This window comes from Molossus molossus, unplaced genomic scaffold (genome assembly GCF_014108415.1).
Source record: "Molossus molossus isolate mMolMol1 unplaced genomic scaffold, mMolMol1.p scaffold_m16_p_1, whole genome shotgun sequence".
Taxonomy (NCBI): Eukaryota; Metazoa; Chordata; class Mammalia; order Chiroptera; family Molossidae; genus Molossus; species Molossus molossus.
In genome coordinates this window covers 172,810,547-172,823,189 of record NW_023425344.1, presented here as the reverse complement: position 1 = coordinate 172,823,189, position 12,643 = coordinate 172,810,547, and the positions used below count along the sequence as shown (strand labels likewise).

The following is a 12,643-nucleotide window of genomic DNA, read 5'->3' as shown; positions in this document are numbered from 1 at the left end:
AAGGAGAGAACCAAATTACCGTACTAAACAAATACTTCTGGGCTGGTCCTTGGCCTGAGGAATTATTTCTCATTAGAAGGGAAATGTTAAAGACCCAATGAGGTCAGAGTAGTTACGGCTGGTTACCTCTGGGTCTCCCACTAACCGTGGTTAGTTCATTCAGAAGGTGCCCGAGACACTCAGGCGTTGCCGTGTTAGAGGGTTCTGGTTTCTTTGAAATGAATGCTCATGGTGGCGTGCTACTGGCTATCCTGACCAATCAGAAGATAAGAATTGTACAAAAGCCAGTCCTGCTTACTAACTGTTAACCACCCGAACTAAAATAAGGTGTCCCATGGATCCCTCTTGACCTCACTCTTACCCCTTCTGCTCAGGCACCGCTCTATTAACCTCTTCCTCCATGGCTATCAGAGATTTTGGATAGAAACAGAGGAGTATTCCTTTGAAGAGAGACTAGTACAGGATTTGGCTGTAAGTACTGACTCAACTGGGAGCAGATATGAATGTGAATGAATTTGATTTTTTTTGTATTCACGTGTGTGCGTTATAACCGTTAAAGATACACAAAAAAATCGAGTGTGTCCATTTGAAAGGAGCTAACAGTCTAAAGTATCAGGAGAAGCCCTGCTCGTGGTCATTAGGGCGAAAGAATGAATTTCACTTGGAGATGCTAGTAACTGTTACCGTGCTCATTGTCACCATTAACAACTAACACTTCTTGGGATGCACGGCTGTGCCATGGCAAGTTCTCGCTAAGCTGAGTTTTGAGCACCGCTGGTGGCAGGAGGCCGCCCGCGCCACGGCCCTGCATCTGTGGTCGGCGGCTCAGCTTTAGGAAAGGCCCACCTGAGCCCCCTTCCCGCCGCTCACATCTCTGCGGTCGCCCCCGGGAAATTCGTCAGCCCCCTTTCCAGCAGGCTTCATGCTGTACAGTTACTTGCAAGGGGGCAGCTGGTTGTAGCAGACTCCAGGGCTTCATCCTGGTCCAGGGAGGAAATGAACCCTGCTCTCCTTCGGCCCACGTTGATCATTTTTTCCCACTTTTCCTTATTTCTCTCGTTTCTCTTTTTTTGTGTGTGTCCCTTACTCTCTCCATTAGCCTTGCCCTGTATTTCCCATATTCACTGTTCCCCACTTTTTCTTTTCTCTTTTCCTTTCTCCCTGTTTCTTTTCCCCTGCCCCCCCCCCCCTTTTTTTTGCCTTTAGCGCTTTCTCCTCTCCTTCCCTTCTGTCTGTCTGTCTGTATGACCCTCGTTGTTTTCCCATGTGCCTGCCGGTGAGAAAGCTGGTTCCTTGGTTTTCCCAGCCTCTTGATTAGTGTGAGGTTGTCAGCGAGCATCATCTCGGCCGTCCCCTCTGCACCCTCCCACACCTGGGCAGTTCTCACCGACGTACTGCGTCTCGTCCGCCCTGCTGGCTGTGCCAGAAATCCCCCTCTTCCCTCGAGCACCAGCTGCCACGTCCCTTCCCAGAAAAGGAGGCAGAGACCAGACGAGAGGAGGAACTGTCAGGCCTGCAGCTCCAGGGTGGCGTCTCTCGGGCACAAGATGTTTAGAATCAGGAGTGAGGTTAGAGAAGAGAAATGTGTAGCTGGGTTGGGCCTAGAATAGTGTTAGCCCCCCCAAATGGACCCCCGGCTTTGTAACTCTTGCCCCATCCCTACTTCCAGCCCAGGTCTCCAAGAGACACGTCAGGTGTGAGCCAAGAGACCAGCCTGTTGGGTGGCTCCAGGGCCTCCCTCCTGAACACGGGTCGCGCATGCGCGCTCCTGGCTGGGGTCTGGAGCTCCTCCCTGTGGTCAGGGTTTGGCTTTCCCTTTCATTTTGTTTTAACCCCAAAGTGGAATGTTTCTTTGGCTGAGAAAAATAGATCCATTTCTATGCGAACCTTGCCTCCTGAGGGCTTCAGCCCCGAAATAAATGTGTGACGTAGTGATTTCTCATTGTACTTTAGTCTGACGCACTCTGTGCCTTGCGCTTGGCTCCTCTCTGCCCGCATGCAGCTGTGTGGCGTGCTCTGGGGTCCATGCCTACAGCTGTCTGCCTTGGTTTGTGTAGAAATCTCCCAGGGTGGAAGAGGAGGAGGAGGTGGAAGCGGACAAGCAGCCAGACCCACTCCATCAGATCGTTCTCCATTTCAGCCGCAACGCGCTCACGGAGAGGAGGTCAGTGCCCTCGGAGCGCCCTGCTTCTCCCAGGCACCAGGCACGGTTGTGTCGGCCAGGACTTCCTCTCACTGATGGCTGTGCCCGCCGGGGCAGGGGGGTGCCGGGTCAGAGCCCTCCTTGCTCCCTTACTGTTGGCCCTCAGGAGCCATCTGGGGAAACACCATAAGCCACGGCCCTGCTGTCATAATGCCAGACCCGGGATCTGCAGACTAAGCAGCCTGACACTGGAACCTTCCTCCCTGAATTCCATGGCAAGCCAGTGCCGATTCAGATTTTCAGAGTGGTTTCTCAGAATCGGGGGAGCAGGTGGAGGGAGGTCCTAATTCATTCACTAGCCCATATCATTTAAGATTTCTCAGGCTTTTCTGCTGGTCCTTGAAGGAAGCCTGCTAAATATTTCCTTTATTCTTTCCAGCAAATTGGAAGACGACCCCTTGTACACCTCCTATTCCAGCATGATGGCCAAGGTACACCTGCGTTCTCCGCCTGTTGTCTCAGTCCCCCGTCTTCCCTGAGACCTCCTCAGGCACACACACCGCCACAGTGAGCAGCAGGCCTGGGACCCGGTCATGATGTGAGCCCCAGCCACGCACAGTACGGGTGGCATTAGTAACCACTCCACCGTCCTCCCAAAATACCGTGAAGCTTTGCAGACACTGGGTACCAGTGGCTGGGTTCACACGGCAGTTCTAAGCCGGCTGCACAGGACTTGTACACAGCCTGACCTGGCGTTTTTCACTCCACATTCAGAACACATCTGCCTGTTCAAACACACCTGTAGGTGAAGGAAGTTCAGGACATTTGGAAACAGACTCAGGAGCTAGTGTTCCAAGAGCGGCAGTGTGACCCGACACACTGTTTCTGTGTCACATAAAGGGATGGTAGCCTCTGGAATGCTGAGTGGTTAAGGGAACTGCTCCTTCTCAAATGAGACCTTCCTGTCAGGCAGAAAGCGGGATAGGTTGGGGTGCAGAGCACCTGTTCCCGTACCAGCTACACCACAGGGTCACGGTGGGAAGGGGCTCTTTGGGATTTATGTCCTAGGGGTGTCTGATCTTCCCAAGCCCCTGGTTCTCGTTCAGCAAGGAACTGCTCCCCATACTCCTGTCTCTCTGTTTGTGCTAGAACTTGCCGGGATAGGAGAGTTCAGGTCTCTGTCTAAACCAGACAGGGCCTCCTTGATTGTGTGGTCTCGGTATTCCCAGTTCTCATTTCAGAACCTCTTGGTAACTGCAAGGGTGGCGTTTAGAGTAGCAGGTTGCCCTGCAGTGCTCAGAATGTTCTTGGTTTTGCAAAGCGCTGCGGTCCTGGGAGCCTGTGGATTGGATCCTGCCCCTGTGGGCAGTCTTGTTTCTCAGGCCCACCTTTAATTTGATTGTCTCCTGCTTTCCCGGTTCCGTGGAATCCAGAGTTGTCAGAACGGGGAGGATGAAGAAGAAGAGGAAGACAAGGAAAAAACATTTGAAGTAAGTTTTCACTCAGATTGAAGGCAAGGTCACCCTCCAAAGCCAACCAGCAGGCCCTCAGACGTGGGGGCTGACATCAGCCATGCGGCTTACCCACCAGGTGTGCCTGGCAGCGAACACACAAGGCTGCCTGGAAAAAGCACCCTGTGAGCTGTGGTTCTGTCCCCTGTCTGTCTGTCTGACAATAGGTGGCAGGCAGCCGGTAGTATGGTAGTAACAGGACCATAGGAGGTCAAAGTCAAGCACCTAAAAAGGAAAATTCAAAGCAGTGAAGATGCTGGGATGATTTTTTTTCTTACTAATCTGTAAACATAATAATAGTGGTTTTTACTTGGAGCCAGTGCAGGACTCTGATTCTCCCAAGATAAAACTATATTGGTTGACGTGTACTCCTTTGTGTTTGTGTTTGTTTGTTAATCCTCACCCAAGGACATTTCTCCATTAATTTTTTATATGGAGTGGAAGGGAGGGAACAGGGCAGGGGTTGAGAGAGAGAAGTGAGAGACAGACACATCGAATGGTTGCCTTCCTCACGACCCTGACCTCGATCGGGAATTGAACCCATGACTCTTCAGTCATGAGCTGACACTCTCACCGCTGAGCCAAACCAGCCAGGGCTGTCCTGTCCTCACTTATAGACAAAGTACACAACAGTGAAAATAAATCAATGTAATTAGTCTGGAAAGCCTTCACTTTCTGGTCTCCCATATCTGGTAGAGTCTCTGCTCACTGTGGTCTGTGCATTCTAGATAAGTGGGTGTTTCCCGAGGGCCACAGGTGCACCCCAGTTGTGTGGCAGAACACGGGAAACAAACACATTTAATCTGGGGCCACTTCCCGTCATTATAGTATAAAAGAGGAATGGACCATGTTGCCCTTCATACCAAAGGTGGAAAATTAATCATGAAAATAGTGTATTTTGGGTGGACAGTTCTGGAAAGCTGAGTAGCACCTGAAAATACACTTCAAAGACCTGCTTTGTGTGTTGCCTTCCTCAGGCAAGCAAAGAGGCTCTCTCTCAACGTACCTCGGCACCGTGAATTCCCTGGGGGTCGACACAGCTCTCCCCTGTGTGTATCTTCCAGGAGAAAGAGATGGAGAAGCAGAAAACCCTGTACCAGCAAGCGCGGCTGCACGAGCGCGGAGCCGCGGAGATGGTCCTTCAGATGATAAGCGCCAGCAAAGGTGGTTTCGTGGTTCCTGGATGGGCCCCCCACTGCCGCAGAGAGGCCACCCTGTGGGATAAAGTCGTCGTGAGAGTCCTGAGGAAGCCGGTGGGTGTGATTTACCCTCTCCTTGGGGATTCAATCGAGTCTTCACCACGACAGGTGAGATGAGCCCCATGGTGGTCGAGACTCTGAAGCTGGGGATCGCTGTTCTGAACGGAGGCAACACAGGCGTGCAGCAGGTAACGGACTCCCCGGGGGGTGCCGCCTCCTGGGCATCCCCACTTGACAGCTGTCACACTTCAGGGAAAAGGCACTGACTGCTGCAGAGGGGGACACCCAGCATCACCTTTGCCGGGGTTTGTCCTTAGCGGCCAATTCTAGCAGAGTAGCTGGGGACACGGATAGAACCAGGCTGGGTGTAGACAGGCAAGTGTGGACTTAATCAAGAGGGTTTACCCAGGGTTCAAAAAGAAAAAGATTTTGTTTTTTCATCATTGGATGATTTTTTTTTTTTTTTTTTTTTGCACAATTATGCTCTCGAGGAAATTTTCTAAGCCTTCCATTTTTACTTCAACCTTTTCATTTAATTAGCTGCCTTCTTGTGAGCAAGGGGCCTGATCAGTTCAGAGGGGTTCATAACCCCACACACCTCTTGTTTGTTCCTTCATTTGCTCATTCATTCATTTATTCATTCATTCCACAACCGTTTGGCGATCGCTGCCAGTGCCCTGAAGCCAGGCTCTGTCGAGGGGCGGAGGGTGCAGCCGCGCCACCACCGTGCGTGAAATGAGAGCACATGAGCATAGAGCAGGGTGCCTGGCACACGGCATCCGTCCAACAGTCTGAATCGGAACTGGCGGCGGAAGACAGGAAGGCACAGGTGTCTCCTGGGCCCTCTGGGCTCTGGCTAAAAGCATCTGTGTGCAGATGTCCGGGTGACATTTCAAACACTCTTGGCATTTGTGAGGCTTATATCCCAGGGCTTCGGAGAACCTCCAAACTCATAACTACCATTATTGAATATCATTCCTCCCAGCCTTTATTCATCCCAAACATATTTCTCATTAAGAACGATCATTTTCTAAGACATCCCTCACTTTCTGTTCTCTTCCATCCATCGATTTTCTGGAAGGGCCTTTTTTTTTTTTTTAAACAAAGAAACAAAATTTTTATTATGCCAGACAAAGTTCCTGCCCCCCCCCCAGTAATAGAACAGGGGGAGCACAGTTTGTGGTGAAAGAGATACTGAGCTCTCCATGGGGTCGTGACTGGCTGAGCACCTCACTTGAGAGTGTGTGTCCAACTCATTGTGTGAGCCGTTCAGGTTGTCCCTCACAACCATAATCATGACTCAGCGTGGTGTGGGAGCTTGTTCCCAAATAGGAGAGGCTTCAAGCAGTGAGTCTACGAATGTGAACCAGGCCCTGTGCTGACCTGACAAACAGCAGTGGCCCTTTGTAAAAAAATGTCCACCCTAAGGATCTGGGTTCTGTGAGCAGAGAGTGGGGCTCAGACCCGTGGCAGGTTGCAGTCCACGGGGTCACAGTGCCCACAGGGACCCGGCCCCGTGTGCCTGCTCGGCCGGGGCGTTGCCATCCCCCGGCACAGGAGGTCAGTACTTGTGGCACATCTTCCACTGTTTTCCTTCTAAAAACATGTCTCCCTTGCAGAAAATGTTAGATTACCTAAAGGAGAAAAAGGATGCTGGATTCTTTCAAAGCCTTTCTGGTCTTATGCAGTCTTGCAGGTAAATATGGGGAAACCCACTCACAGCGTTTGTTTAAACTCTTCACTCTCCCTGGGCAGGGGGATGGGGTGGGGAGGGCCACCAAGTAACGGGCTTACCGAGGAATTCTTGAGAAAGGAGCATCCGCTGTGGAAAGGGAAGGGGGTGGGTGGGCATTGTTCCTGCCGCGTTCAGGACGGTGTTCAAGTAGTATTCAGAGAGGAAACGTAAGCTCCCTTACACACAGACACACACCTACGCCTGTTTGTTTGGCTTTTTACTCGCCACCCCCTCCTTTTCTGTTATGTTGCTATCCTCAGAACTGAGTGTGCATGTCTCCTAAACATGGATGCTCATAAAAGTCAACCAGAAAAGAATGGAAAACAGGAGGAACACCTCATTATGCCTCGAGGCCATGTTTCGCTAGGCATTTGCTTCATCTTTAGCCTTAACTGGTCTTTCAGCCTGAATAAATATTTGGTGGGTACATATTTTGACAAGGGTACATCCCAACATGAGAACACTTTGACATAGCCTGAACAACGAAGCGTTAAACTCCGTCTGTATTACCAAGTTGTGTAAGCCTCTCCTCACGGCCGAGCCCTCTGGCGAATGAACAATTTATAACCAAAAGTCAGATCACCAGTACTTGCTCATTTCAGAAACCAGCCAGAAGTCTGAGAAAAGTGTCTGCTGATTCTCTAATAGTCACATATATTTTGAACAGTCTGCAGCTCATTCTAAAAGGAATTCAAAGTTATAATTATCTAGCTCATTTGCCTCCAATTCGTATTCTTTAAAATGGACCATTAGGTTTCCCATTTGAAAAGTTGGAGGGTGAACCTTCTTTCTTATGGTGGACTTCATGATTTGACTAACCTTCCTTCACTGGGGGAGGGTTGCCCTGGGGCTGGAGGGAGCATATTCGAGCTGCAGTACAAACCTTGTCCTTACCTCCATCCCCTTCCCCCACGGACACACACAGTTTATTACCTCTTAGAAAAAGGAAATGTCATATTGCCAGACCTGACCCCCTGAGGGTAAAAGCATACATGTGGACCCAGGTGGTGAAAATCAGGGCAGTTCAATTCCGTAATCAAAGAATTTCAGTTCCGAAATTCTCAGTTGAATTCCTAGGAGTTCTCTTCGTGGTCAGTAATACTTAATCTTGCTGAGCTTATGTATAATGGTGGCTTGAGGGACAGGAGACATACCCTCACAGGCCAGCTGAGTTCTGACAGAAGCTTTAAGGTGCATCAGTAGTCTTAATGATGATTATGAAAATAATGCATATTTGTACAAACATTTAGGCATTCGAGTAATTAAAACATTTGAAATGGGTGTTTCATGATGGAGCAAGGGTCAGAAATGCCTGTTGCATCGACTGTCTCCTGAATCAGAACGGCTGCTTCAAAGCAGCGATGTCTGAATACCCTGCTCCATGTTACCCTCCCTGGACCGCAAAACCAAAGTAAAAGGGTAGTTCGTGTTACTGCACAGACCTTTCTACAGCAGGATCTGGGAAGAACCAACGAGATGGCAATAGGAATTTTCAGTGTTTACTGTTTTAAATCCATCCAAATTGCAGAACATTTGTGACTCCCTAAATAGGGAAAAGAGGTTCTAGGTTTTCCACTAATGTCTTTCCAAGCTGATGGTCACCTCCTTTGTCCAGTGGTAAACGGAAGACTAGGGTTTGCAGAATCTTAACGGGTTCAGCTGCCCTGAGAGCGGTAGTCCTGTGAGCCTTGTGTTCTGTGACACCTTTCAGATTGGGGAACGAGCGAGAGTGCGTCAGAGAAACAGAAGGAGGCCGTATTGGAAATAATAGGATCACACAGTATCCTCATGATTAAGCTTTGTGGTCATACTAAAGTTCCTGACTAAGTAGAATGGGATGGTGGCTGTGACTGGGAGGGTTGAGGGACAGAGGTTCAGGAACACCTAGGGGCACAATTGCTTCCAGAAATCTCACCTACTGTTAGGCTCCTGAATGACACAAGAATCCTAAAAGGGTGTAGCCCTTTGAAATCTGGAAACGTGTAGCTCTCTCCATCAGTATTTATCCTAAGCACTAAACGCCACAATTCCTTGTGATTCTCAGAGAAAGTAGGTAAATGTGGGAGGTGAGCATTAATTAGTGCAGTTTAAAATAAATTTTCCCTTGAAAAATCTTAGAAACAAATTGCTCCTTCTTTACTTGGAAAGCCTTTCTAAATCTCCATCCATAAGAAAGGACTCCACCCAGCCGGTGTGGCTCAGTGGGCTGAGCGTGGTCCCATGGACTGAGAGGTCCTGGTTCGATTCCCAATCAGGGCACATGCCCAGGTTGTGGGCTCGATCCCCAGTAGGAGGCGTGCAGGAGGCGGCCAATCAGTGTTTCTCTCTCACGTGGATGTTTCTCTCTCTCTCTCTCTTTCTTTCTCTCTAAAAAAAAATCAATAAAAACATATTTTTAAAAAAGAAAGAAAGAAAGGACCCCAGCTGGACAAACAGTGACGGCCACCACAGGGTTTCTGCCCCTCTCCATGGGTGTGACCAGGTCCGTGAACTCCAGCCTTCCTTGGGCAACACTACTTGGCACAAAGCCTGTTAGACTGTCAAACACACTGGGTATGCTGGTGCGTCTATGATCATCCAAGGACAAGATATTCTTAGTCAATAGGTACATGACGTTAGAACTCCATTTTTCCAGTGTGCGCGGGCCTGAACCTTGCTCTCCTTTGTCTGTTACAAGTGTCCTTGATTTGAATGCGTTTGAGAGGCAGAATAAAGCGGAAGGCCTGGGGATGGTGACGGAGGAAGGAACACGTAAGTGACAGGCGAATGTGAAGGCCACTCTCTTCCCGATAAAATCTTAATTAACTATTTCTGGTTAGAGCCCCTGCTCACGGCTGTTTAATCAGCAAGGACTTGCTCTATTTCAGCAAAATATTTCCATCAGTAACTTTGATAAAACCATCATCCAGGCAGGATGTGTTCGTAGGGTCAATGTTAGCTAAAGACAGTTTATCATGGCATTTATGGTTTGGTTTTCTTACTTTGTATTCTTCTGTTTTTCCCTTATTACCAGTCATTGTTCGTGAGCGTGGTAAGTGTCCATTTCTGGCCTGAGTTCCTACCATGTGTGAGTCCTAAGGGCATCCGATTTAATCGCCTCAGCTCCCCACATATTTTAGGCGTGGTGGTTGCATGTCGAGTTGAACTCCGCAGTTTAATGCTTAATTAAAGAAGAGTCTTCCATCTGGGAAGCGAGGGTTATGGCCTGTAAACCATTGCTGCCACTCGCCTGGTTGTTTTCCTTACAAATGCATCCTGGGGCTGAGTGTTTTCGCTTTGCTGGTCCTTGTGTTGTGCAGCCTCAGGTCCAGCTCGATGGTCTTGATCAGCATTCACCCCCAGCTCCCTTTCTAAACCATCCGACAGGGCACGTTTGCAGCCGTTAGCGTTGGCAGGTGTTCTGTGGAGAAGCAACCAAATGCTCACACGTGCCCTCTCTTTCCAGGAGAGAAGGTACTCCAGAACGACGAGTTCACCCGAGATCTCTTTAGATTCCTACAGCTGCTCTGTGAAGGACATAACAGTGGTGAGTGGACTGCACTGATTGGTCAAGGGAAAACAGCATTCAGGTGCAACATTATTCTGTTCAGGTGCAAAGTTATCCACATTCCACATAACCAGCTGCTGACAACAGTTCATTCATTCCTAAATAAAAAACCCTGTGCAAAATGACCTTTAACTTATGGCTTAAGTTATTCAGGGCCACCCAGCCTAAGCTGCTTCCAGGATCTTCAGGGGGTGACACTGAGCACCCATCCCCTTCTGTCACTTCTCAAGGCTCATCAGGTCCAGTATCTGGTGTCCCCAGGATGGGAGGGCTCAGGTCAGAGCTCTGTCCTACAGGATCCACCAAACCCAAACAGGGTGTCTCTGAAGGTTTTTCACACAGTGTGCCTCTTCTGAGCTTAGCCAAGAGACCGTGACTGGCCTGGCACCCTACGCATGACAGGGACAGGCCCTGACCCAGCCCTGTGTCACCAGATTTTCAGAACTTCCTGCGGACCCAGATGGGCAACACCACCACCGTGAACGTCATCATCAGCACCGTGGACTACCTTCTGCGTCTCCAGGTGAGTGGGCCTTGGCTGGTGGCATGTCTCAAATGTGCTTCCACAAACTAAAGATAGTTAGTTCCACAGGGTCAGGGAGACCCAGGAGATAGGCCCCAGCAAGGAAGGTATTGTCATCTCTGTCCACACACTTATGGGAAGTCAAATACATTAAGTCCTCAACGTCATCAGTAGGCTCTGTGACTTTAAGTGAAACGACATATGATGAAACTAATGTTGCCATGGGCGAAGAGATACAAATAAGAATTATGTCCCTACAGCATCCCATCAATATTATAACTGAACAAAACAATGTTGTTCAAGGACCTGCTGTACCTAAAACATGTATTTGAATATTTGAAGACTGCCCTGGGGGAAGAAGTTGAAAACCATATCGTCTGTCATGAAATGCTGGGTTTTTTTTGTGTTGCCAGTGAAAACCTAGCCGCAATGCCCCAGAGCTATCCAACACCCTGTGGTTGAGAAGGGCGTCTTCACTCGGTACAGGTTACAGAAAGTGGTGGGAATAAGATGGGTTCACAACTCCCTAGTGCGGAGAAGTCACTTGGCTCAGCTGTTTGAAGGAAAATCCAAATGCTATCAAGAAAACCTACACAAATATGAAGAAGGATTCTCTTTTCTCTTTGCTGATTCTTCATCCACTTCTGCCACTTAACAGTTTGTGACCTGGAGTGATCGGTTCAACCTCTCTATGTTCCAGTTTCTTCATCTATCAAATGGGTAGGACCTGTCTCGTAGGGAAATAGTAAAGACTGAGAGGTTTAACATAAGTAATAAGCTCAGAAAAACGCCTGGCACGTGTAGTGTTAGCTATCATGTTGCTGTCATGATTATTTGGATGATAATCATTATTATCTTTAGTGTACATTTTTTCTTGTGAGTAAATTGTCCTGTATCATAGTCCCCCAGGTCCAGCTGTCCTCTGTCCTGTCTGTTCTTTCCTGCAGAGGGACATCTGTCCTTCAAAGATCCCAGGGACTAGCTCACTGTGTGCTCTTCACAGAGTGCCAGGCTCCTGTCCTAAGGAAGGGGTCACAGAGACATGGGATTCCCTCGGGCTCTTCCTGAGCATCAAGTTTAGCTACACTGACTGCAGCCTGAGAAATACTAAACTCGACTTATTTGTTCTTAGGAATCAATCAGTGATTTCTACTGGTATTATTCAGGGAAGGACGTAATTGATGAATCTGGACAGCACAATTTTTCCAAAGCTCTGGCGGTCACAAAGCAGATTTTCAATTCTCTTACAGAATACATCCAGGTATGTGCTACAGAATGCATGCTCAGAAACAGAGAGAGCATTTTAACGTTCCCGTATTCTGTAACCCCCACAGCGCATCTGGATGCGGAAGTGGACTGTGCATCTAACCTTATTGCTGACAGTGCTTCTTATGTGCAAATAAGAACGTGTGCCTAGCCTATGAGACGCTGTGGTTTATGGGTCCCCACTGTGACTGTTCATAGCATTGTCACACTTGCCTTTATCGAGATACATTTTGCTTTCCCTCCTAGACTGAAAACTTTTTGCAAACAACGAAACTTCTTATTCAACTTAAAATTTTTCATTTCTAGCACAAAGTCTAGCACATCATAGGCGTTCAGTTAGTGTGGACAGCGGAGTAGAGAAAGGAGTATTAGAATGAATGAAGGCATAAATGATGTTGCCTTAATCCTTGAGATTAAAAACAGAATTCATGAGACCCTACAGATTTGTCAGAAATTCATTCTGTGGAAACAGTAACTTCAGAAGCACGTAAGCTGTGTGTCATGGCAGTTACATCTACAACTTGAGGTTGAATGTCCAGATCCTTTTCTGTCCACAGCGTTCTCGGTTCATTGCCTACAGCAGTCTAGCTACCATGAAAGAGGACATACTGGGGCATAATTTTCTATGAAATCAGTAGCCACATCATTGTCCTCAGTAATGTTACATAACTTTTAAAAGATCCATAAGATGTCAGCTGGCACAGTCAGATCACATTTGA

General features: G+C 48.4%; 1 protein-coding gene across 1 annotated transcript in view; it reads left to right on the top strand.

Moving 5' to 3' along the window:
* Positions 1-12,643, top strand: part of RYR3 (ryanodine receptor 3) — a 372,120-nt gene that overhangs the window by 330,441 nt on the left and 29,036 nt on the right. Inside the window, exons 76-87 of the mRNA XM_036247201.1 lie at positions 375-471; positions 2,058-2,164; positions 2,583-2,634; positions 3,577-3,633; positions 4,719-4,818; positions 4,962-5,041; positions 6,473-6,549; positions 9,266-9,339; positions 9,602-9,619; positions 10,034-10,114; positions 10,570-10,658; positions 11,791-11,919. Of these exons, the coding sequence (XP_036103094.1) occupies positions 375-471; positions 2,058-2,164; positions 2,583-2,634; positions 3,577-3,633; positions 4,719-4,818; positions 4,962-5,041; positions 6,473-6,549; positions 9,266-9,339; positions 9,602-9,619; positions 10,034-10,114; positions 10,570-10,658; positions 11,791-11,919 (961 nt within the window). The remainder of the gene's footprint in view (positions 1-374; positions 472-2,057; positions 2,165-2,582; positions 2,635-3,576; positions 3,634-4,718; positions 4,819-4,961; positions 5,042-6,472; positions 6,550-9,265; positions 9,340-9,601; positions 9,620-10,033; positions 10,115-10,569; positions 10,659-11,790; positions 11,920-12,643) is intronic.